At 40.2% G+C, this 27,476-nt stretch overlaps 1 protein-coding gene across 1 annotated transcript in view; it reads right to left on the bottom strand.

Moving 5' to 3' along the window:
- Positions 1-8,404: 8,404 nt before the first annotated feature.
- ANKFN1 (ankyrin repeat and fibronectin type III domain containing 1) overlaps positions 8,405-27,476 on the bottom strand; it is a gene marked incomplete at its 3' end in the record, with an annotated part of 133,031 nt that continues 113,959 nt past the window's right edge. Inside the window, exons 15-17 of the mRNA XM_083353610.1 lie at positions 25,112-25,278; positions 20,360-20,579; positions 8,405-9,186 (exon numbers count right to left, since the gene is read on the bottom strand). Coding sequence (XP_083209736.1) covers positions 8,405-9,186; positions 20,360-20,579; positions 25,112-25,278 — 1,169 coding nt within the window. The remainder of the gene's footprint in view (positions 9,187-20,359; positions 20,580-25,111; positions 25,279-27,476) is intronic.

The following is a 27,476-nucleotide window of genomic DNA, read 5'->3' as shown; positions in this document are numbered from 1 at the left end:
TTTGTATGTTATGTATTTTTAATTTTTCCCTGTAAACTGCCCTGAGTCCTACGGGAATAGGGCGGTATACAAGTTTAAATAATAATAATAATAATAATAATAATAATAATAATAATAATAATAATAATAATAATAATAATAACCACAAGACATGGCAAACAGTTGTACAAGGGTAATTCGGAAATAAACCTCCGTTTGGTTATCAATGACAGACACTTGCAGATACAGAACTTTTATTATACACATTAGAAAACTACAACATTACATTACTTTTTGACATAATTGCCATTCAAATTGAGGCACTTGTTATAATGTCTTACAAGGTTTGAACTTCCTTAGTAGTAGTCGCTTGGTGCCAAGTCTGGACTATGGAGGGGGGTGATCAAAAACATCCCAACGGAACTGCTTCAAAAGTTCTTGGGTGCGTCTAGCGGTGTGCGGGCGAGCATTATCGTGAACCAATACCCCACCGGAAGTCAGCATGCCCTGACACTTGTTTTGGATGGCTCATCTGAATTTTCATAACATTTCACAGTAGACTTCTGAATTGATGTTTGAACCATGCTCCATGAACTTCATTAGCAGTACTCTTTTGGCATGTTAGAATGAAGGCTACTGCTAAGCTTGTAGGCCGCCCTGAGTCTTCGGAGAAGGGCGGGATATAAATGTAATAAAAATAAATAAATGTTTTTGATCACACACACACACACACACACACCATAGCCCAGATTTGGCACCGAGTGAATACTACTAAGGAAGTTCAAACCTTGTCTGTCATTGATAACCAAACGGAGGTTGATTTCCGAAATGCCCTCAGAAATATGGGCAGGTTGCCAAGCATCTGAAATGTGGTCACGTGACCAGGGGAGAGGGAGAGGCCTTTGGAACCAAGCCATAAGTACCTTTGGGGTTTTTCCCCCATAATTTTGGTAATTAAGGGACCATTTGTAAGTTGAGGACTACCTGCATTAGATGGGTAATGGAGCATGGCCTGGGAGCAGGCAAGAGTACAGTGGGAAGCTGCCATTAGGCCTCTATTGGAGAGGTGGACAGGCCAGTAGGCCGGCTCACTTTCTTTCAGGCCTGACCTCAGTAAAGTCAAGATGGGGGTTGCAGCAGTAAATTACCGAATTCCCAGATCTCCAGAAAGCAAATCAAAATGCAAACCAAGTGTGATTAAAACAATGTAAAGCTCCTGTTGATGTTTTAATTGTATTCTTTTATTTGAAGTCAAAATTAAAAATTAAGGTTTGTTAAGGAAAAGCGACATTTTACTTGGGAAAGGACAACACATTTGAATAAGAAAACAGAAAGAAAAAAATGCAAACTGTTGCTGCTATCAGAAGAGAAAGTCACAAACATGCTGTTAAGAAGCCGCACCGTTGTGCAGCTGCTTTTTTTTTCTCTGCTTGGTTTTTAAAACATTTCAGTGTACAACACAAGAGGCAGTTAGAAAAACGACACAGTCCTTCCTTTACAACGAGGCATGACTATTTGGAACGTGTTTTTACAGAAACTGTAAATGCTCACCTTGATTCTATCCGGTGCAAAGAGGTACTCTGGTAAGCATAAACAACCAACCAAGCAAATCCCAGAGAATACATTGTGGTCCATGCAGAAATGCCCCAATTCCATAAAGACACATGCACACATACTAGGGTTTCTTTTAGTGGCACGGCTTTGGAGGGATGATGTCATGTATGTCACCATGACATGACTACTGAGAGCATTTTCATGGTTTATTTACTTATTTACTTAGGCTGGTACATGCAACAAAACTGTCATCTTTGGAAACCGAAAAGGAAGGACACATGATGGTAGAACACTTTCGTGTGAAACTCCTCAGCTGCTTTTTTTTTTTGTACAACCCTGTCTGTTGTTATGGAAGCAGACTAATGAATTTAAAATGTTTTTGATGGTGGTTTGAAGCTTACAGAAGTGCTTCAAAGCGACTTCAGTAGAAAATCTGTTACCATATATACTGACGTGCAAAGACTCAATTTGGAAAGGAAGAGGAAGCAGCATTATGTAGTTGCACCAATTTCATTTCATGGCTCACTGTTCTTCCATATGGATCCCCTGAATCTCCCAGTCTGTGACCGAGGATGGTGCTCGATTAGCACTCGGCTGATTACGAAGCAGACAACTATTGTAGCAGTTCTCTGCGGAGGCTATATTACATATCACACTATTTCCTTCCACAGTTAACAACATTGTGAAACTCATGGAAAAGGAGTGAGAACTAGTAATCAAACAACTTAAAGGCAGAGAATAAGAAAGTAAACTGCCACAACTTTATGCCAAGTCTCTCCAGATTTTTCTGCTTTTGCTTTTCACCACTTCATATCCTACCGTTTCTTCTTTGAAATTTTGACCTCTCAGAGGGAGGTTATTACCGCCTTTATCCAACTATGATTTTCTCAGTCTTTCCCCTCCTCTGAACCTTATTGCTCTTCTTTCAAGCCTCTCCTTGGAGAATCCCTTTTCTCCTAATGAACTCAGTGGGATACATGGGTGCTTTATTTTTATGTTACATGTTTGAACCAGATGAGGTTGATACAGAAAAAAACCCTCCCTTTTTATGACCCTGTAGTCCCTATTTAGGATAGAGTCGGGGTGACTAGATGGTGCTGAGCGTTTATTGGCCGGATGCCCTTCCTGATGCCTATGCAGAGTTTGCAGCAGATAGTTTCTCTTTGTGCTCTGAAAGAGAAACATCTGACCCTACCTAGGATTGAACTTTCAACCTTCCAAGTGGGAAGCAAGCGTCTTCACCACTAGGCCACCACATTGCTTGAGGTTGGCATTCAGAGATTGGTCTAAAATCACCTACAGTAGTGGGCTTTGCAGTGGAGTGGGAATTCTGCTACACAACACTGCTGCTTGGAGAAGTATGAAGGTACAGATGGAGGAAGGCATCCAGAAATGTATAATCAGCTATGGGTGTGGTAAACTGCTAATTTATGCCAGTGTGTCATGTGGGATACTGCTGAGTGTGTTTTCTGAGCAGCTGCAGTTGCACACATCCATGCTGACAGTAGGGCATGTTGTCACCACTCATCAAGCAACTTGTAAAATGAGCATGCAGCTGAAATTCAGGATAAATCAGCTGAAATCCGTAAAGGTAGTCCTCCACTTATTACCACAATTGGGACCAACATTTCTGCCACTAAACACGGCAGTTGTTAAGTGAATCAATCATACAACCTCTTTTGCCATGGTGGCAAAAGCAAATTGCTGCAATTGTGAAGTGAATCGGGCAGTTGTTAAGCAAATACCCCATTTACTCTGCTTGTTGGAAGCCACTTGGGAAGGTCACAAATGGCGACCACATGCTCCTGGGATGCTACAACCATCGTAAATACATGCCAGTTGCCAAGCACCCAAATTTTGATCATGTGACTGAGAATCCTACAACAGTCGTAAGGGTAAAGACCAGCTGTAGGTCACCTTTTTCAGTGCCATTGTAATTTTGAACCGTCACTAAATGACTTGGTTATAAGTTGAGGAATACCTGTAGTCTTTCCGGTGCTAACAATTTGCAGGCCCCAAATTCCAGGTTCAATCCTTTGCACTACTGTATCAGGGAAATAAGGCTACATGGGCTGTCAGGCTCCTGAACGGGAAATAACTCTATGTATGATTGACTTGCCAGGTCAGTGTGTTGTGCAATTAGCTCACATGGTGTAACAAGATGGTGGGGTTTGCTGTCACTGTGAGTTGTGGTGGTGGTGGGGCACGAAGGGAGGCTCAGCCAAAGTCGCTGTATACATGTTGTACTTTGATAATAAAGGTTCATTCATTCATGAGAACGAGAGATTATTGGGAGATTCCTTCAGTATTCTAGGGCAGCTTCCACAATGATACTGTAAGCCACTCAGTGTCACCTCATGGTGAGGTGGACAACAAACAAATTTAATCATCATAATAATAAAAAATAGAACTGGAGCAACAGAGACCCTTAGGGCACTTTGTAGGATAAATGCGAGTAGCCCACAAAAGTCTATATCATAATCTGCTTCCTGAAACATTTAGTTCTCCTGCCAATGGGGAGACCCCATAGGTCACTAGGAGAGCAAAAGCAATTAATAAATGCTCAGTTTCTTTTGAAACCCCACCAATTGCTACCTTTCCTGGGCTTGGTGTAAAGATGTTTTGGAATCGGTCAATTTGCAAAGAATGCTAGATTCGGTTGCAGTGGGGAAGGGCGGCACATGTATATATGGTAACATCTAGCTCAATTCCAAAAGCAGGGACGGAAAGCAAATTGTATGGAACTGAACAAGTGATCTGAATCTAATATTGGAGAGTAAAATAAACTGAAAATGCAATTAAAAAAATACTTTTATGTTTTTAAAATTTCAAAAGGAAGTCTTACCCACTATGCCTTATTACACACAAAATCATATCCCAATTAAAAACAAAAATAACATGGCTATGAATACCATTCATTCAAATAGATTTAGTATTTTTTAGGCTGATCAAATTTTCCATTAAAAGAGTATTTCATACATTTCAAGTTATCAAAAATATATCTCGAAAATTAGATTCCTTTAATATTCTGTGTAAGAGCCAGCCCTCTTTTCTAAACACACACTTGGAGAGGCACGCAAAATACAGCAGTATTTTTAAACATTTTTAAAACATACATGAAAATACTGTTTGGGAGGCAAAATTCCCCGAGGACAATTGACACACAGTATTTATAGTATTGTGCATCCGTGTATGTACAGAAATTTAAAGCACACAAAATTGTGCATTTAATGTACAATTGAAAGTTTTAACATACACTCAGTTGCATGAACAGCAACAAATTACAATAAGAATCTGAACAAGGACAAGCAATCAATGGCCAAATTGCTCTATATAGGCAAGGCCGGATGGTATTCAATAAGACTGGCTGAAAACGTGTTGCCTCCCAAGTTGCGGCACACACACACACACACACACACACACACACACACACACACACACACAAAGGTCGTGCCCCAACATTCTCTGCTTGGGACCTTGCAAAGGATTGGGGATACATTTTTGGATCCCATGCTGGTTTAGTGGCAATTTTCAAAATAATTACCATTGCAGGTAGCCTTCTGGCTGTTTTAGTGATCAAGCTGATGCTGCTATTAATGTCTTACAAATCTCATTTACACTTTTTTTCTGTTAAGATGCTTTTTTCCCCCTAAGGGAGAAGAGTAGACATAATTCTGTCCAGTGGCTAAACTTTCAGACAAGAGAGTAAAAATTAGGAAATATTACCTGGTTCCTTCTTTTAGATAGCTTCTGTGCTACCCAAACATACCATCTTTCATGACATTCATATTGTTTCCCTGTCCAGCTGAGCAAAGCAGCAAGACAATGGTTTGGTGGTCCAGCTCACCAACTACTTGCCTTAGAAGATGCCCCCTGGCTTCAGTGGAATTATTCTGGAATAGTTGCTTTTGGAATTATCCCAGTTATCTTCCAGATTTTTTTTTAAAAATAGGGAAACATTCCCACCCCCCCTGGCCCCCCAAAAAAGTGGCTTGGTAACCATCCCTGCCCGTTCCTCTTAGTATGTGCAAGATAGATTTTTCTTTTTCACCCTCAATTATCTCCTATTGTTGAATCTGAGGAAATCTAAGGAAAAATAGAGAATAAAACTCAAAGTGGGCCAGAATTGGGACATACAGTATTTCCACTGTATGCATACTGTGAAGTGTTTTGTTTTTGGCCTCAGCAGCACTGAAGAAAACATGGAGAATGTAGCTGCAGAACTAGGTTTCTGGCTATTTTACCAATTCAAGGGATTTTTAAAATCTTTGTAGGACAGTAACACCAGGAGTAATGTTACTGCTACGTGGGGTGAGACTGCAATGGGTGAAAGAAGAGGAAACCAGATCGTTTGCCATGGTAATCAGATACAAATACAAAAAACGTGCTTGGTCTCTGTGTGTGTCTCTCTCTGTGTGTGTGTGGGGGGGGGTGTTGTTCTTGTTGATGGCAAAAGTAAACTCCTCCTGAAGGAACTCTGAGTAGTGCAACATCTTTTCTCAAATATACCAGAAACTTTTCCATAAGGCAGCATATCTATATTTCTATATCTTTATAACTACATTTATATAAACATCTATATCTACATAATCATCTATATCTATGCCATCTATCTACAACCCGTAACAGTCATGAGCCAAGCATTTAAAGAGTTGACCAGCAACTGAATACATCATTTTGGTGAGTGTGTATGTAAGACTTAGAATAGAAAGATGCATATATCTTTTCAAAGCATTAATATTTAAAGACTCTTGGTATTAGTTTTGGGAGTAAAACATTCCCTTCCCTGTATATATGCATGCATGTATTTATATACACTCATACATATGGAACTCCCTTTTCTCTTCACACTATTTCAAATTTTCATTGGCTCCACCAGGGGAAAAAAAGTTACACTTCAACAAAGAAGTAGACATAACTTTCCGCATGGCCCCTGTAGTTTCTAAGCATTAATGAAGATGTGGGTAACTAATCCAGCAGAAAACTGACAGCTGTTGTTCTTTTAGGGGGGCAGATTTCCTGCAAGTAAGTAGACACTAATGAATGCTAGCTGCAAATCTTGATAGTAACATGGAAAACCAGCCATTTTTCCTTACAATTGGTAGCTTGCTGCACACGCAAGAGATGATCCGTTCTTCTGCAAAGTGATTTAATGCATTCAAATGGCTCCAGGATCTGAGCGCCTCCTGATAAGCTTGGGGTCCTGATTATTCAGAGGTGTGTAAGTATGCTTGCTTCTGCTTTCCCTAGAGGTCAGTGGGCAGAGGACTACAGAGGTACCCATGTTCTTGTGAATAGTGCAAGTAGATACTTTCAATTCTGTGCAAAAACATTTTGATAATGGCGTCATTGACTTGATGATGGCCTCATTGACTTGAGTAAAACTTTCATTTTGTTATCAATTAAACTTACCCAAAAGGGCCTATACCCTTAACAGCAGAATTGTTTAATAGTACCCTCTCCTTTCCAGGTCCTATAACATACATCGATGAGCCCCATGGTACATTTCCATCTAAGAAGTGGTCCAAGCCAGTATTCACAAATCTAACTTCTCACCTGGAGCCACCTGGAGAAGAGATCGTATATGAACATCCGTCTGCATACTGAGGAGTTGTATAAATTAAAGGAGATTCGAGTCCCAATGGTATACTTACATTCAAAATATTGAGATCAGTAGATTTCACAAGAAACAAAAATTAACTGTGATTGGAGGATCACCTCTTCAAAACAGTTAATCAGTAAACCATGATGAAGAACCCATGCCATTACTCCTGAGTGTTTCCACAAATTTATGTGCTCATTCTGCATTTTTGGTAGGGTGAACTGTCAAATCTCATTGACTGAGCAGCTAAAATGTAAGAAAAAAGATAAGGTGAAAGACTTCCTTCCAAATATGATCGCCAACTGATGTTGTCTCTAAAACTGTATCTGTTTATATCACTGAGCTGGCTTTCCACCTAAAGAATGTTGGGAATTACCAACCCTTAATGTGCAAAAAACAATCTTGAAGAGAGAAAGTGGTCTGATTTAATGATTTAAGGTAGCTGTATCTTGAAAGATTTATCCTATTCAAATGGTATAGCTGAAAAATGCTGTAGGAGCAAAACTGCTCATACTCTTGTAGATATGAAAACCACAAAACAAAAACAAAACAGTGGGTGGGATATAATTTTTTTTTTGTCTTCCAGCAAAACTTTGGGATCAAGGAAAAGATCCTTTTCAGTGATCTTTCCCATAGAGGATTACAATGGAGGGAAAAGGGTAAAATCAGATAATCAGATAATCTTTGAATTTGCAGAGACCTTTTTGGCCTGCCCCACTGGCATCTTGTTATTCTTAAAAAATCAATGTTATTTTTCTGAACAATTGCTGTGAATTATCCACATTTGTCCTTACTGATGTTGGGTTGCCCAGTCTGGTGAAACACAACAAAGTCACTGATGCTCAGAGAATTTTTTTTTTAAAAATCAGCTCCTGGGGCTATGAATGCTACTCAATAAGCGTGGGACAAAGTTGAAGTTTTAGGATGGGAAAATTTCGTAGTGAAACGTTTTAAGTTTCCTACAAATTTCTTTTTCATGTGAAAAAAGTAACATTTTTCTTTCTGCCTTGTTAAATGCCAAATATAAGAGTCAAGAATCGGCCACTTAACTTTAGAAGTTGTAGTGCAGGTAAACACAGATGCAAAAGTTAATTTTTCCCCCTATGTCTTTCCTTAGAAAATAATGGCGAAAGTCTGCTTTCAGTTTGGTAGAGACATGTACTGGGACTTCTGAATGCAAAGTTTGTTTTGAAGAGCTAGCCTTCCATTTGTGGCAAGTGTGATCGTACTTTGAAGGCAGGGCACTGGGTTACAGAGCAACATGATCTCTTAAAGATCGCTACTGAACACTTCGGGGATGTTAGAACAAGACTGATCTTCTGCAATCCTGCCCTGACCCAAAGGGCTGTGAAAATCTGTGTGATCTCCAGACGGGTTGTTGCTACCTTCACTGGATAAGGTGGTCTTGTAAGGCTCAACATATATTCTGCGGATGTTTGGCCTCAGTTCCTGGTATTTGTCTTTCCCTTCTTCTGGGAGACTTGAAGCATGAGATAAGAAATTACTGCGGGGACAATCGATAGAAATGCTGATCTGCTCACCAGCAGTGGGTTCTTGAGAGTAGTCCATGGCTTGCGTGAGATGGGGCGTGTAGAGGCCTTCAGAGAGAGAGACAGACTGAGTTTCGCTGTGTACACGGAGCCAACGATGATGCCGGCTGAAATAATTGTAGTGTTGATGTTTCCCATGTTTTTTCTTCCCTAGGAAACTCAAGGACTGCTTTGAACCGGAATTCTTTTCTGGGTTTTTCGGGGACAGCCTTCCGATTGACAGACTCTGCATGTTTTCTGTAGACTGATCGACCTCCATCTCTAAGATGCTGCTTCCTCTCGGGTTTTGTTTTGGAGTCAGGCAAGGTTTGATGTCGTGGACTTGGAGGACATCTGGAGCACTACCACTCAAACAGCTCACCGCCTGATGGGAGATATCCTGGGAGGATGAATAAACCAAATCCAATTCTCGCGGACTCAAAGCATCACTGGAATCGTAGTCGCTGTCGGTTGGGAGGAATACCTCCGAGCATCCTTCCTCATCGGAATATGGCTGGGAATCTGCAGAGAATAGAAATGATTAGCCTTGAACAGACCGTATGTCTTAACTGTGTGCCTAACCTCCCTCTACTGCAAAAGGAACCTGAAATAGGAAAAGGAACCTGAGGACCCAGATTGTTGGGGGCAATTACCATATTTTTTGGACCATAAGACGCACCTGACCATAAGACGTACCCAGTTTTTAGAGCAGGAAAACAAGAAAAAAAAATTCTGAACCAAATAGTACCGGTATACTAGGAAGGAAGGAGGGGAGAGAGAGAGAGAAGGAAGGAAGGAGGGAGGGAGGGAGGGAGGGAGGGAGGGAGGGAGGGAGGAAGAAAGAGAGAGATAGAGAGAAAGAAAAGAAAGAGAAAGAAAGAAAGAAAGAGAAAGAAAGAAAGAAAGGAGAGAGAGAAAGAAGGAAGGAAGAAAGAAAGAAAGGAGGGAGGAGGGAGGGAGCAAGGAAGAGAGAGAGAGAGAAAGAAAGAAAGGAAGGAAGGAAGGAAGGGAGAAGGAAGGAAGAAAGAGAGAAGGAAGGAAGGAAGAGAAGGATGGAAGAAAGAAAGGAGGGAGGGAGGGAGGAAGAAAGAGAAAAAGAAAGAAAGAAAGAAAGAAAGAAAGAAAGAAAGAAAGAAAGAAAGAAAGAAAGAAAGAAAGAAAGAAAGAAAGAAAGAAAGGTAGGTACCGGTAGTTTCTTTTCCCTGAATAGGTTTTCTAAGATGCCGAAGCAATTTCAAACAATTAGCAGTATTATCTTGCAAATGGGAAATCACTTCCAATAAACTTCGCAGAGAAACCTGCAGGGACAACTCCTCACAGCTTTGCTGGGGCAAGTCGCCTATGAGGTTTAGTTTAGCAAAAACTATTTTGGCGGGTCGAATCCCGAGTGCCACGTAGCAGAGTGAGCGCCTGTTACTCGTCCCAGCTTCTGCCAACCTAGCAGTTCGAAAGCACGTAAAAAATGCAAGTAGAAAAATAGGGACCACTATGGTGGGAAGGTAATAGTGTTCCGTGCGCCTTTGGCGTCTAGTCATGCCGGCCACATGACCACGGAGACGTCCTCGGACAAACGCTGGCTCTTCGGCTTTGAAACGGAGATGAGCACCGGCCCCTAGAGTTGGAAACGACTAGCACACACGTGCGGGGGAACCTTTACCTTTACCTTTAAGGTAAAAGAAAGAAAATGTGCATGCGCAGCGAGGGGGAGGCAGTCAGAAGGCATGGCAGGCACATCCGTATTTCCTCCCCTGCTGACCAATCACAGGGGCAGGGCGGAGAATTCCATGTCTTCATTCAATCACATCTCTCCAATGGAGCTGATGGACTGCGTTGACTGAATGGGAGACAAGTGTTTTCGCTTACCTTCGGACCATAAGACGCACCTCGTTTTTCCACCCACTTTTGGGAGGGGAAAAGTGCGTCTTATGGTCCGAAAAATATGGTAAGCTGACTTTGTAATAATGCCGCTTGGGGTGTGTGTGAAAGCCCTAATAAGCAGGCATATACATAGAATGAAGGCTACTGCTAAGCTTGTAAGCCGCCCTGAGTCTTCGGAGAAGTGCGGGATATAAATGGAATAAAAATAAAAATAAAATAAAATAAATAGGTTTCTTTGTTACTGAATAAGGGAGTCCCTGTGGATTTTACTCCGCTACTCGTTGGTGACTATAGGGGGGCAGTGCTCATCTCCATTTCAAGGCCATTGAGCCAATGCTATCTGAACACATTTCTGCAGTCATTTGGCAGCATGATATTGCAGATCGGTGTTACCTTCCCAGCATAAGGGTCCCTATTTATCTATTCACATTTGCACGCTTTTGAATGGCTAGGTGGGCAGGAGATGGGGCAAGGATGGGAACTCACCCTGTCACATGGCGCTCGGGTCTCAAACCTGGGCTGATGGCTTTCCAGCCAACAAGCCCAGCATCTTAACCGCTGAGCCACTGCGCTGCTATTGTTACTGAATACATTTCTACAAATACGAAGAGGAGATCTTAAGAACCAATTCTGATCTTCTCCTTTGGTAGAGAACATGGAGGAATGTGTTACTAAAAATATTGGTGTTGATCAGGATGGGGTTGGTGGGATCATGGTCCTTTGAGGAGATAACTTTACACTGCTTGCTCAGATGTGTCAGGGTCCTCTTTTGTACTCAAGACTGTGTAGAATTACTTGCCCATTAAATATAGAAGGATCCATTGAAGAAATAACAAGAGGGACTCAGGGACTTCTTCTGAAAAAAAATCTACTCAGGAATAGTGTCTGTTTCTAAGTAAAAGTCTTATTCAGCCTCTCCCCACTTTTTTTTAATTAAGCCCTTTCTAAGGCTCTGCAACCAAGCCTGTTATGGAACTCTGACAGCTCAGCTTTCTCTTCTAAATCACTACTTGCTATAAACAACTTGGTTCACATATTGTCCTAAATCAGAATATAATTAGTTTAATTTTGGCTTAATAGGATGACTAAATCCAACTGTTTCGCTCTACAAATTGTGGTTTGTAGCTTAGTTTTATGGGTGAAACTAGTTAATATGGCTTATCCTACAAACCATGATTAAAACTCTGGCTTAGTGTGATACATGAATTCAGCTAACTTCTTACTTCTGATAGGGATATCGTTTCTGGACTGTGAACATTCAGACGGCCACTCATAGTCATTCTGATACTTTTCAGCCCAGAAATGCTGGTCCTTTAATTTTTGAGTTACCTGTTTAGTCAAATATTGTTTTTTGATTCTTGGATCATGTCCCGCATCTGTTTTTGACCTCTGATTATGTTTGATGCTTCATCTCTTGTTTGGCATGGACTTTGGATAGGTTGATAACCTCACCATAAATTGTTGGCTTCATGTATTCTTGACTTCTCTATCAATCTTTATGTCCAATTGTCTAGCCCCAGATCAATAGGAACCCTTATAGTTTTAGGCTTGCTTAAAATTATACCTTTCATTTGTATGCTTTGAAACTCTGATAACATGAAGAAACAAGGGATCCATTCGATGAATGCCAAATGATTGGCTGTTGTGCTAGATGTATTTTTAGAGCAAAAGCAGGCTATAAATAGTGCCTGATTCTGCAGTGCTTTTAGTCTGAATAGAAATCTGTATAAGCTTTACTCTGAAATTTGTTTATGATAACAGACAAGAGGTATGATTAATCACTATTATTATTCATTTAGACCTTCGATGCTAAATTCCAGTAATATTAAAATAGATTAACAGATTTTTTTTCTTCTGTTCAAGCAGCATTATATTACTTGGAATCTGAATGATTTGAATAATATATTGTGCACCCCCTTCATGGATTACTGCCTTGTCGTGGTGAAGGGGCTTGCATAATTCAATGAAGCTATGAGCTATGCCGTGCAGGGCCACCCAAGACGGAAAGGTCATAGCAGAGAGTTCTGACAAAACGTGATCCACTGGAGAAGAAAATGGAAACCCACTCCAGTATCTTTGCCATGAAAACCCTATGGACAGTACCAAAAGGCAAAATGATATGACGCTGGAAAATGAGCCCCTCAGGTTGGAAGGCGTCCAATATGCTACTGGGGAAGAGCAGAGGGCTAGTACTAGTAGCGCCAGAAAGAATGAAGCGACTGGGCCAAAGCCAAAAGGACGCTCTGCTGTGGATGTGTCCGGTGGTGAAAGGAAAGTCTGATGCTATAAAGATTTTTTCTCTATAGGAACCTGGAATGTAAGATCCATGAATCAAGGAAAGCTGGACGTGGTCAAACAAGAGATGACAAGACTGAACTTTGACATCTTAGGTATCAGCGAACTAAAATGGACAGGAATGGGTGAATTTAATTCAGATGACCATCAGGTATACTACTGTGGGCAAGAATCCCTCAGAAGAAATGGAGTAGCCTTCATAGTCAATAAAAGAATAGGAAAAGCAATACTGGGATACAATCCTCAAAATGACAGAATGATCTCAGTTCGAATCCAAGGTAAACCATTCAATATCACAGTAGTCCAAGTCTATGCCCCAACCACCAGTGGTGAAGAGGATGAAATTGACCGGTTCTATGAAGCCCTACAGCACCTTATAGAACTAACACCAAAAAATGATGTCCTTATCATCATGGGGGACTGGAATGCTAAAGTAGGAAGCCAACAGATAACCGGAATAACAGGCAAGTTTGGCCTTGGAGTACAAAATGAAGCAGGGCACAGGCTGATAGAATTTTGTCAAGAGAATACGATGGTCATAACAAACACTCTTTTCCAACAACCCAAGAGACGGCTCTACACATGGACATCACCAGACGGTCAACACAGAAATCAGATTGACTATGTGCTCTGCAGCCAAAGATGGAGAAGCTCTATACAGTCAGTAAAAACAAGACCAGGAGTTGACTGTGGCTCAGACCATGAGCTTCTCATTGCAAAGTTTAGGCTTAAACTGAAGAAAGTAGGGAAAAGCACTAGGCCAGTCAGGTATGAATTAAATAATATCCCTGTTGAATATACAGTAGAGGTGACAAATAGATTTAAGGAATTAGATCTAATAGACAGAGTGCCTGAAGAACTATGGACAGAGGTTCGCAACATTGTACAAGAGGTAGCAACCAAAACCATCCCAAAGAAAAAGAAATGCAAGAAAGCAAAATGGCTGTCTGAGGAAGCTTTGCAAATAGCTGAGGAAAGGAAGGAAGCGAAAGGCAAGGGAGAAAAAGAAAGATACTCCCAATTGAATGCAGAATTCCAGAGAATAGCTAGAAGAGATAAAAACGCCTTCTTAAATGAACAGTGCAAAGAAATAGAAGAAAACAATAGAATAGGGAGGACCAGAGATCTTTTCAAGAAAATTGGAGAGATGAAGGGAACGTTTCATGCAAAAATGGGCATGATAAAGGACCAAAATGGCAGGGACCTAACAGAGGCAGAAGAGATTAAGAAGAGGTGGCAGAGTTACACAGAAGAACTATACAAGAATGAGCTTAACGTCCCTGATAATCACAATGAGGTGGTCACTGACCTCGAGCCAGACATCCTAGAATGTGAAGTGAAATGGGCCTTAGAAAAGCTGAGCAACAACAAAGCTAGTGGAGGTGACAGTATTCCAGCTGAGCTATTCAAAATCTTAAAAGACGATGCAGTAAAAGTGCTACACTCAATTTGCCAGCAAATTTGGAAAACTCAACAGTGGCCACAGGATTGGAAAAGATCAGTTTACATTCCAATTCCAAAGAAAGGCAGTGCCAAAGAATGTTCAAACTATCGCACCATTGCACTCATTTCTCATGCTAGTAAAGTTATGCTTAAAATCCTGCAAGCTAGACTCCAACAGTATGTGGATCGAGAACTACCAGAAGTACAGGCAGGATTTCGAAGAGGCAGAGGAACTAGAGATCAAATTGCCAACATACGCTGGATCATGGAGAAAGCTAGAGAGTTCCAGAAAAACATCTACTTCTGCTTCATTGACTATGCTAAAGCCTTTGATTGTTTATTTAATTTTATTTTATTTTAACCCCATTTATATCCCGCCCTTCTCCGAAGAGTCAGGGCGGCTTACAATTTAAGCACAAACCAATGTGCTTAGCAATAGCCTTCATTCTATGTATATGCCTGCTTATTAGGGCTTTTGCCCCCCCCCAAGCGGTATTATTACAAAGTCAGCTTATTGCCCCCAACAATCTGGGTCCTCATTTTACCTACCTCGGAAGGATGGAAGGCTGAGTCAACCTTGAGCCTGGTGGGATGCGAACCTGCACTAATTGCAGGCAGCTGGTGTTACTTAGGGAGGCATTAGCCCACTGCTCCACCAAGGCTCTTATTGTGTGGATCATAACAAACTGTGGCAAGTTCTTAAAGAGATGGGCATACCAGACCATCTTATTTGTCTCTTGAGAAACCTATATGTGGGCCAAGAAGCAACAGTGAGAACTGGACACAGAACCACTGATTGGTTCAAAATTGGGAAAGGAGTCTGGCAAGGCTGTATGCTGTTGCCATGCCTATTTAACATATGCAGAGCACATCATGAGAAAGGCAGGGCTTGATGAATCAAAAGTTGGAATTAAGATTGCTGGAAGAAATATCAACAACCTAAGATATGCAGATGATACCACTCTAATGGCAGAAAGTGAAGAAGAACTAAAGAGCCTCTTCTTGCGGGTGAAGAAGGAGAGTGCAAAACTTGGGTTTGATTTGATTTGATTTATTATATTTAAACTTAACATTAAGAAAACCAAGATCATGGCATCCGGCCCTCTCAATTCCTGGCAAATAGATGGGGAAGAAATGGAGTTAGTGACAGATTTTATTTTCCTGGGCTCCAAAATCACTGCAGATGGGGACTGTAGCCAAGAAATTAAAAGACGCTTGCTCCTTGGGAGGAAAGCCATGGCAAATCTAGACAGCACACTAACAAGCAGAGATATCACCCTGTCAACAAAAGTGCGTATAGTCAAGGCTATGGTCTTCCCAGTTGCAATGTATGGCAGTGAAATTTGGACCATAAAAAAGGCTGAGCGCCAAAGAATTGAGGCCTTTGAACTATGTTGCTGGAGAAGACTCCTGCGAGTCCCTTGGACTGCAAGGTGATCAAACCGGTCAGTCTTAGAGGAGATCAACCCTGACTGCTCTTTAGAAGGCCAGATCCTGAAGCTAAATCTCAAATACTTTGGCCACCTACTGAGAAGGAAGGACTCACTGGAGAAGAGCCTAATGCTGGGAAAGATTGAGGGCAATAGAAGAAGGGGACGACAGAGAATGAGGTGGCTGGATGGAGTCACTGAAGCAGTAGGCATGAGCTTAAATGGACTCCAGAAGATGGTAGAGGACAGGAAGGCCTGGAGGAACGTTGTCCATGGGGTCGCGATGGGTTGGACACGACTTCACAGCTAACAACAACAATTGTGCACAGCTTTTAACTCCATTAAATTGGACTATAACCTGTTCAAAGACTTGATTATATTACTGTTGCTAAAAAAAAATTCAGGGGGAAGAGAAGATAATAATAAATAATAATGATGATGATGATGATGATGATGATGATGATGATGAAGAAGAAGAAGATGGTTTTAGAATTGAAATCATTTTTGTCCCATGATTTCAGTGGGCTTGGTATTTTCCCCATGTGAAGCTTTAATAATCTCCTTAGAGTAGCCTTTACACAGCTTCTCCTCTTTTAATATGTCCTAATGCTATAGTATTTATACACAATTATGTCTGTGAAAAAATGAGCTATATTTTCAGATATCTGATGCTTACTACATTGAGTCAACCAATCAATCAGAATAGAGCTGGAAGGGACCTTGGAGGTCATCTAGTCCAATCCCCTGCTCTGGCAGGAAACCCTATACCATTTCAGACAAACGGCTGTTCAGTCTCTTAAAAACTTCCAGTGAAGTGCATTAGATTGGACAGAACTGAAACTGTAATCTTAGTGACCAGATTTGGGCTCCACTATAAAGCAGGCCTGCTTGTGCAGTGTGAAAAGGGAGTTGCTTATATCAGCGTTCCCCAACCTTTCTGGCTCAGTAGACAGCAGAGACGGCATTGGGGGTGGGGGGGGAGGTTTTGCATGCTTGCGCAGCTTTGCACATGTATGTGCACTCACCTGCCACTTCCACAGTCTGTTTCTGAATGGTCTGAAGCCCAGCACCAGGTTGCGGACTGGGGGTTGGGGACCTCTGGTTTATATGCAGTGGTGGGATTCAGCCGGTTCGCACTGGTTCGGCAGAACCGGTAGCTAATTTTTTTGTTGCCCAGGCCCAGAACGGACTTCCGGAAGCGGCATCCACACAGAGAACCGGTTGCTCACATATTTGAATCCCACCACTGTTTATATGGAATAAGAGATCCAAGCGGTATCCTTGCTCTGGGGCCATGCTAGAGATGTGAGCTATGGGTGCCACTAAAAGAGAACAGAGAAAGGGATGGATCGGTGAATACACATAGGGAGGACTCAGACTTTGATGGGAAAAATCAGCTACTGGAATGATTTTCCAGTGAGGGCTCTCCAAGGAATTTGAGGCTGGAACCTACCACACTGGGAAGCTAAAAGGGATTATGACAAAGTTTAGGAGATGCTTCCTTCCGCTATCCCCCCCTCCCCCCCGGTTTCTGATGCATCATAAAAAAATAGCTTAATCCTTGGATCAATCAAATACAACCCCTGTGGTTACTCAGAAGCAATTAACTTTTTTTTACTAAAGGGGGAAAGCACAGAAAAGCTCGTTGCTTGTTCTTCCCTGCCTTTTCCAGACAGCTGGACTAACCTTTTGGGATTTTTGCCAGCCGCAGGAGCGTGGATTTTTTGAAAAGTCCTACGGCTGGTACGTGACGCCACTCATCTGTTCCCAACACAAAATGGGAGAGACCAGACAAGCGCTGAAAAAAGCTCCCAAACCAAACCAAAATAAAAACAAGTCTTCAATCTCGGAACGCAAACATCAGCTGGATGCGCTTCCTTCAGTATATTTATTCCGATGCTGGGCTGTTTGTGAAAGAGGCTCTGTTTTTATGTGCAGATCACAGTTTTCAGTGTGCATGGCATGGGAAATAATTCATATCAGTTTGTTACCTGAAGTATCTACTGGGGGCGGGGAAGTGAAGAGTATTGTGTATGGATACTATCCTTTGGATTTGTAGGCTGGATGGAAGCAGAGGTAGTATATATATATTCTACCAGGACAGATTGGGCAAAATAGAAGGAGTTAGAAGAATAGGGATTCTTCTCCTGCGTGCCACTGAATTCAATGGAACATTAACCCCCTCCTTCTGCTTAGCAGGACAGTGATAATTTACATGTGTTCCCCTTCCTGGTCCTTTTCTAGATAAAAAGGATATCCAACACACATGGGCAGGGCTAGCATACATATTTTTTATCATTTTATTCCTTTCCTCTTGTTATTATTACATTTTTATTTTTTATCATATGAAGCGGAATGGCTCATTGGTTTAATGACGCTGCAGATGATCTTTGCTCCAGCAGTTCAAGTCCTAGCACTGCGAGCCGGGGCGGGCTCCCGTCACTTGCCTCAACTTCTGCCCACCTTGCAGTTTGAAAGCATGTCCTATGCGAGTAGATAAATAGGTACCACTAGGTGTGTGTGTGGAGGGGGCAGTTGAATTGGTACTCTGTGCAGGCAGTCAAAATGGTTACGGAGCCTGTTTACGAGGCAGCTCTGGGGAAGGGAGGAGGTCTAGGATGAAACTGCAGGAAGAGCTTTCTCTCTGGTGAGAAGCCAGCCTGCCCTCTTGTGGCACACCCTGGGAAGCACGCAAGCCGGTACCTGACAGAGCTGGTAAACAGGCAGCCAAACTGCTACTTTGCAAAAGACCTATATAGTCTCCTGGCTAATGTAACAATGCCAACACCAAAGATTTTTGTTGTTGTTTATCATTTTTATTTTCCTTTTAATGTTGCAAGCCCCTCGCTGAGATGGATGGCAAATTAATGAATTAACTAAATCACCTGCTTTATTAGTGGGACATGATGATGGAGGGGCCAGGAGTGGAATATAAAAGATAAAAGGGTTTTATACCAGTCTGTTCATCCTCCATCATATTCTAATTATTCTACTGAAGTGTGAGCCCTCAGACAAAGTTTATTGACAGTCAGATACTTCAGGGTGGCTGGCAACCCATGTATCCCTGATTGTCACATAGCGAGGATACCCTTTGAGAACTGCCTCTTTTAAAATGTTTTCTTTTTATTTATTATTATTTATTATTACTTTTTGTTTAATAAAGTTTAATAAAGAGCTGGAAGTTACATTAGAAATACAAGTCCAAAACAGTTTGAGCATATTGCTCAAATGTCTTTTTTACTCCTTTGATGAAAAAGATTAATTCAAATGTTGACCGAGAACATCTATCTATAATCCATTGCTGCAAGTCTATGTATTACATATTTTCCATTCTAGTGTTGTATAATAATTCTTTTAGCCAACTCCCATGCCCCTCAATCCATATTCTTCATATTTTGATCAAGTCCTAGGAATATAGACAGGAAGAACATATGCATAGTTAACATACAGTGATTGATCCAGAGTCATGTTAATAATTTTGTTGATGTCATCTCCAAATGCAACAGTAATAAAACAAGTCCAGACCAAACGGGTTAATATTTTAGGTCCTGAGTTATGTTTCCAATATCAGGAAGATGTTAATTGTTTAAACCAAGCTGAGCTTTTGTGCTCACATTAATGGGTTTATTGAGCAGAGGATCAGCTCTAGTCATTAAAACACAAACACAAAGAGATAATGACTGAGAAAAAGGCAATAATTGGATGATTATTTTAAGATTGCACCACTGGTCAGCAAAAGTAGCGCTGGTTAGCTCATGCGTGGCAATGCAGAGATTTGTGGTGCAGCGTGAAAACATTTTTACGGGTTGAATATAATGTGACATACCCAGAGATGTTCAAGCAGAACAGTTTTAATACTGATTAGAATATAGCATTTGAGCTGTGCTTATTCTACATTAATCATACTGATGGGGGAATTTAGGAGCCAAATGTGAATGATGCCAAATTAGAGAAGGGAACTCTTCAGAATAGCAATAGCAGTTAGACTTATATACCGCTTCACAGTGCTTTACAGCCCTCTGTAAGCAGTTTGCAGAGTTAGCATGTTGCCCCCATCAATCAGGGCTCTCATTTTACTGACCTCAGAAGGATGGAAGGCTGAGTCAACCTTAAGCCAGCCAGATATAGCTGTAGACAGAAGGATAATGCTTCCTCGGTTAATTTGGCTGAATAATATGTCTGGAGTGGAGACCTATCACAGTGATGCCAAATCCATTGGCAAATGTAACCCAGCCACTTTGGAGTTCTTTAGGCAGCTCTAGCTTACAGTGGTGATTATGTTCTAGTGCACAGGTCTGCAACCCGCGGCTCCGGAGCCGCATACGGCTCTTTCAGCCGTCCCCTGTGGCTCCCAGTCCTCTGCCATGTGCAGTCCAGAAAAAAAAAAGTGGGACTAAAAAAGTTCAACCAATCAATTCAAATATGCAGGGTAGGTGCATATCTCGCCTTGGCTCCACTCTTCAGTCAAACCCTGTTCTGCGCATGTGCGCATGTACGCGCATGTGCACACATTTTTTGCGGCTCCCAATTTTTCCTTTTGTGAGGGAACCGGTTCCGAGTGGCTCTTTCACTGTTTCAGGTTGCTGACCCCTGTTCTAGTGGATCAGAAATGGTGGAAACCTCGATTGAAAGAGATGGAGATATTTTACCCTTACCAGCTTTTCTCCTTGGCATCTCTATCTCTGGGGAAGGTGGTGGGGATGGAAGACAGTCCAGATGGGAGGACGTTGAGCTTATTTTCTTCTGCAGAGGTTCCTCTGAGAGATCAAGAATTTTCACAAGGGGCAAACCAGAGGTTGTGGGTCTATACCGTGCATACTGCAATGCTTCATTGATCCACCTCATTTCACGCCAGATCTCATCAATTTGCTGCATGAGGGAATAATAGAGACATATTTTCACAGGCAACTCTTGTTTTGTTTGACAAAACATTTAATTGACTTTTGTTAATTGCAAGAGAAAGATAATCCTAGTAATAATTTGATAAGGATCTTTAAGATGAACTGCCTTCTCATGCACTCAAGATTTTTTCACTGTACCTTCTCCTTCCAATTTCTCACAGCATAGGGCATTTTATTTGCATTATTAATTTTGGCCTAGCTAGCAAATCAGCAAATCAACCCCTAAAGTTTATGAGTTCTGACTTTCTGGGGTTTTTTTGGAGAGACGATAGCTTTTTAAAATATCTGTTTTTTAAAAAAGGTCTTTAGTTGTTTTTTCTTCTCTTGTTTTATTTTCTTGCACCTCTTTTTCCTTTTTTATCTTTTTCTTTAGATTTGTTTTTTTTACTCTATGCAAAATCTTCAATATGACTAACATAAATAAATAAAATAGATTCTCAGATCCTGGACATAATTCAAGGTATTAATTATAACCTCTGCCATCTAGCATATCATACCCTGCATTTCTTGACAACAACCATAAAGGTTTAGCACAATTCCTTAAAAAGAAGAAAGATGTGCACATTGCCACCTGCGACCTAGTGTCCATGGGTACATAGTAAGCTGTGCCTTGAAGGACGGAGACACAGCTATTTCATGTGGGGATCTCCCAAAGGTGCTGGGGGAAGGATGTTAAAACATATGTGAAGGAGATATCACCACACACATGTGGCGATGTTCCAGTTTGTTACAAGTTTGGCTATATTCATATCCCTTTATTATCTGCTTTTTAAATGTGCATTATTATTGCCGATAAATAAAATAGGGAAATTAATCAAAATCCCCTAAACCCAAAGTTAGGGGAGAAAACACAGAAAGCAAAACTCAATTTTGTAAATAAATAATGAAAGATTGCCATAATTTTAAAACACTTTGGAACAACTATTGATTGGAAGAGTATTCACAATAAATTTCCAAGTTTATTATACAGTGCCATGCTTTTCTGTTTGGATTTTTTTTAAAAAAAGCTGGTTTTTTAATATTTGTTTTTTTTCTTTAGCAAACTAGCTGTTTGCCATCCAGAGTCATGGGCAGCCATATAATTTTTCTGCATGAATAAACAACCAAATAAATCTTTACCTCTCATGTGATGTTATCCAATCTATTTTGATGTGTGTGTATATGTATATGTATATGTATATGTGTATATATATATATATATATATATATATATATATATATATATATATATATATATATATATATATAAAAGAACAAAAGTACAACTGCTTGTTTCTGTCTTTAAGAGTGTGTGACATATAATACTGTATATTTAAATGAAAATTTACTTTCAAAGTCAGCTTCAGATATTTGTTATATCTTAGTCGATCCTGAAAAAACCCTCTTTTCTCACAATTCCATAGCCTATCAGGCTACAACATATTCATTGCCTACATGTAATTTTTACCATCTAGTTTCTCACCAGTTCCCATTGCTGAACAGCGTTTATGGACTCGTTTACTCTTTACAGTGTTTGGTTTGTATAGCGACTGTCTTAGATCTAGGATCATACAAATGTTCTTGTGGTTTTGCGGTTGCGGCTGAAGATTGTGGTATGTGGTGGAGTGAATTAGTGTTTCTTTCCCCCCTTTTTCCGTTGCCAGTAGGTGGAATACAGCTGGTTTTCATTTGAGAAGAAACCTGACAGGTCCAATATGCTGTCACAGTAATTTGGTACAAACACGGTGGTTTTAAAAAATGGCCACATTTTCATCAATCATAAACAATCATGTAACCCAGGACGTAAATTTCTGTCTTTTCTATGAAATGTTTGTCAGGAGCAGAACAGACCTCCTCACTTGTTAGAATCCTTACCATTTGGTATGATATATATATATATATATATATATATATATATATATATATATATATATATATATATATATATATATATATATATATATATATATATACACACACACACACACACACACACACACACACACACACACACATATATATATATATATATATATATATGAAGTCTTAAACAATTAACAGTATCTGAACGAATATAATAATTTATGTCTTTTACTTTTTAAATGTATGTACAAGGTTTCATTGTCTTTATTTAGCAAGCTTTTGACTGCAGTGAGTTTTTAAAAATACAGAAATGAAAAAATTGCCAACAGTTATTTACATCTCTCTCACTTTAGTCACACATTATTCACTAAAGCACCAAGAAGGAACCGGGAATCAATGCAACAATTGGTATAAAATGAAATCACTTTGTGGGATGGTGAAGCTGCTGGGAAGATAGAGGTTAAAAGTTGGGGGGGGGGAGATTTCCTATGAAGTGACCTATCTGGATGGAGAGAATGGTGAACAGGTGGATGGGGATATAACTGGATTAATACGAGTAAATTTTAAAATGTTAAAAGCATTGGATATTAAGTGATGTGGAAAAGAAGGCATTTGTTTCAGAGTTTGAAACCAAGGCCTATTTAATAAAGCTAATGATTTATTTACAAAATAGTAATGTCGCAAAAGAGAAATGGATTGCATCTTGGATTAAATTTAAGATTACTTGAAACTATCAGAAGTGGTTAGAGATATAAACTAACTATATTAAAAATCGATTGATTTGATATCATCAAACAGATATTAACTCATAGCAATCACATTGATAGATTTTTCTCTAGGAAAATATATTTCCAATCTGGTCCTTCAGGTCTTCCAATGGTGGAGTCATTGGTGAGGTAATTAAGGCTATCTACCTTGCTCTTTTCTTCCAGGAGTTTTCATCAAAACAAAGCACAAAAGCATCAATACGCTTTTTATCTTGCTTCTTCAAGCCCAGTGTTCACTTCCATAGAGTGTCCAAGTGAAAACCATGGTCTGCATGATTCTGATCTTTGTAGCTATAGACACAAAACGTATTGCTATTCTACCCAGTACTACCGTACTGTAGTCTCCTTTCTTCTGGTATGTAGACTGATCTCTTCCAATCTGTTGGTCACTATGACTTTCTCCAGATCTCTACTGGCATAGTTTGATTTACAGATTCTTCTTCTGTAGCCTGCCATGCTTCTGTAGTAGATATTCCATCAATTCTTGCAGCCTTTTGACTTGGTAATGACTGGAGTGCCGATTTGACTTCATCTTCTAATACTGGAGGTTCTTGTAAGTAGAGAATATCTTCTAAATTATTATGGTCCATTGTACAGTCAGCCAGATGTTCAGACTGGATTTGGTATTTTTGTCAACCTGTTGAGTCCTTTCCATCAGCCTTCTGTAATTGGCTGATGTTGAATTTGTCAATGCCAATGGTGTTCAAGTGGGGCTCCAATACCCAAGGTGCCTATTGGTATTGGTACGTGTTATTGAATTGATTGTAATTTCTTTGATTGTTGTGAGCTGCTCAAAATCATTGAGAGTCAGGCACTATAAAAGTTCAATTGATACTAATACTACAGTATCCATACAAATCAGTTACACTTCAAAGAGAAAGATAAAATATGGCAAGCATGATGAAGAGAGGGGTCTCACTTTTCTTCTCCAAAAACTGGGCTGAAGAGCCACGTGTTTACAGCTCTTCTAAACAACAACAGAGCGTGGGCCATCCCAATCTGGGGCAGAGGGAGCTTGTTCTAGAGGGCAGGTGCTGCCACAGAGAAGATGCACTTTTGGGTTTGTGATAGATGACACCTTAATGTTGACATCTCTATTGTGCTGAATCTGAGTCTGTTCCTTCCACCTTTGCTTGATCTCTTGGACTCGGTTACCCTGTGCCCATTGCCATGTGCAGCTTTTGCTCACATAGGAAGAGGCATGGGTTTCAGGTAGTCCCTAATTTATGCCTGTAATGAAACCTTCCCATTATGGTTGTAAGCTGTGAAAGCTGTAAGGCAGGTCGTCATGTGACTGATGCATTTTTATGCTTTGTTTGTGGTGGTTTATTAAGCAAATCACCATTGTTGTTAAGTGAACCCATTGTCTGCTGTGAGTCATTTTTGCCAAAAAAAAAACCGGAAGTAAACATTGTTTTCCAGCAAAAATGTTGTAAATCGTGGACATGTGACTGCAGGATAGTGCAAAGGGCCATAGATGCAAAACCATTGTATGCCCAAAATACAGTAATTTTACCACAGGTTAGAGTAGCAGCCATCAAAACTTCGGAAGCAGGTTGTAAGTACCTTGGGGGCAGGGCTCTTGTAACTTTGAATGGTTTCTAAGGAACCAGTCATAACTCAAGGACTACCTGTATAACCCCAACTGACAGACTTTTCTATGACACCTCAGTTGACTTGCCATATGATTTTATCCCCGAGATTCACTCATAAAGTAAGCAATTTGAAGAAGATGGGAGGGAAAAGTGGAATTAAAAACTTCATAAAACTCAAGCTGCATGTTAATAGTCACCTCTTTGTGCCTTGCCTCACCCAACAGTTCTCTGCTTAGGTTCCCAAATTCTGCCTCTGCCAGAAATTAACCCTGGATAGTGAGAAAACAGATGGTTACCTGTATGTAATCTAGGACTTGCTGGTGTCTTTGTTTAGCAGCAGCAACTTCACTGTCTGAAATGGCTTCTCTTAGGGACTGCTGGGTGCTCAGAAAATCTAGCTCTATGACAGCGGAAAGGCGGCAATAGAGACTAATAAATTTTTCCTTGTAAATGCAGAAATGAACTGAGGAGACAACAAAGCACAGAAGTAAGTGTATTACATAGGGGACCCACAAAGACTTACCTTTTGAAGGCGTTTAATCAAGATCAGTTGCCATAGCTTACATTATTCCCTAAAAACAAGGATTATGTGAAGTGCTAAAACTACAGAAGGGTAGTGAAAACACAAAAGCATCATGTAGGGCCTTAACATCAAACAGAATTATGTGGCTTAAGCTTTTGTGGATCACAGACTACCACAGGTATTAGATTAGTAGAGTAGAAAGACAGCAGTCATATATCTCACTTAAAGAGCCTTGGTGGAGCAGTGGGCTAATGCCTCCTTAAGTAACACCAGCTGCCTGCAATTAGTGCAGGTTCGCATCCCACCAGGCTCAAGGTTGACTCAGCCTTCCATCCTTCCGAAGGTAGGTAAAATGAGGACCCAGATTGTTGGGGGCAATAAGCTGACTTTGTAATAATGCCGCTTGGGGGTGTGTGTGAAAGCCCTAATAAGCAGGCATATACATAGAATGAAGGCTACTGCTAAGTTTGTAAAGCCGCCCTGAGTCTTCGGAGAAGGGCGGGATATACGGTAAATGGAATTAAAATAAAAAATAAAAATAAATAAAAATATATCTGGCTGTATTTATTGTTATATTTTGGATGTACTAAAGATCTGCCTTGAAACTTAAAAAAATGATTCCTTATTATTTGTCTATATTTTGTTCTGCTTGGTCTCAGCTGGATTGTTTTGCATTGCCAATTGCCCCCTAAACATCTCTGCATCTTATAAATTTAAAAGCTTTTGCCACACCTGCTCTATCTGTTAAGTCCTTAGGAAAGGTGAAAGTGATTTTTTCCCTACTGGATAGTTTCCTGTCAATGTAAAAAGTATGCAAGGTTCAAACGTACATAGAAATCTCAATTAGGCAGGATGAAAACACAAGCAAGAGTGTGCTTGTACATAGAAGTTCATCAGGGATGGAAAGCCAGATAAAGCTTTTGGCTTCAAATGCTATACTTCATAGACTGAAAAATGATCAGGGGTTATTCATGCATTATTTGAGTAAAATCTACAAACTTGTGTTGATGTTAGGATAAGCTCATCAATGATGAGTTTATGCCAATCAATAACTGCTTTGCCTCAATTGTGTATCAAATGAGCAGTAAAATCTATTCTAAATTGTACTCAGCTCCTTGGGCTATGCTACACAACCATCTCAAGGACAACATTGCTAAACAGGCCTTCCATGCTTTATTATGGTTAAAATAGTCAGTATTCATGGATAAGGGAAGTTCTAGTCCATCTGAAGGGCACAGCTTCCTATATACTCATTATACTTAACATCACTTTTGTTCCTGCAGTGAAGCAGAGGTTCACATCTGTCTACAAGAATTTCCTACAGATGAAGATGCTGGCCATAACACCTTTCTGTCTCAATAAGATACATATGAGGTATTGATAAATACTGTAAAACTGCAGCCCATCCAGAATAGCAATTATCTCATAACAAATTCATCAAGTCTTTATACATAAGGAAAGACCAAGGTTTATAAACGTGTTATGAAAGAATTATATAATGGATCAAGAAAAGAACAATGGATACTGTCTTAAACCAGGTCAGACTCTTGTCCAATTCTCCACTCTTTCAGTATTACCTACAGCAGGATGTAAGTAGAAAGTCTGCTCAATTACCAGGTACCTAATCCCATGTTGTTTAATGTGATTTGCAAGGGATTGAACCTAAGACCTTCTCACTGAAAATATGTGCTCTCTGAACTACAAACCTTCCAATTCAGACTCGAGTATTTTAAAACATATTGCAGAAATACTAATCTACTCACCAAATGTTTTATATTTCTGAAACATATGCTGTGGCAAACCCTGCTCTCTGTATTTTACAAGGTGAAAGTTTGGTGGTACAGTATTATATTTTCTTTTGCATTTGCAAGTGGTAGCTTTCTTCTCCCACCCTCAGTGACATACATCCTGATGTGCCATTCAAAATCTCTGTTCTACTAGCCTTCATTTAACAGAGCATCACAGACTGAATTTAGGAGTATACCACATTTTTAAAGAGACAGCCACCAATTCCAAACTTTTTCCTTTTTTTTTGGAACACTATCGTTTAGATCATGATATAGAATGTTCTTCCCTCTTTGGTGTCATCCCGATTTGTTAGAATAAACTCTCATAATTCCCAGCCAATACATATGGAG

The sequence above is a fragment of the Vipera ursinii genome, assembly GCF_947247035.1.
Source record: "Vipera ursinii genome assembly, chromosome: 2".
NCBI classification, from domain to species: Eukaryota; Metazoa; Chordata; class Lepidosauria; order Squamata; family Viperidae; genus Vipera; species Vipera ursinii.
The sequence above is the reverse complement of the archived record's forward strand: the minus strand, read 5'-3'. Positions and strand labels throughout refer to the sequence as shown.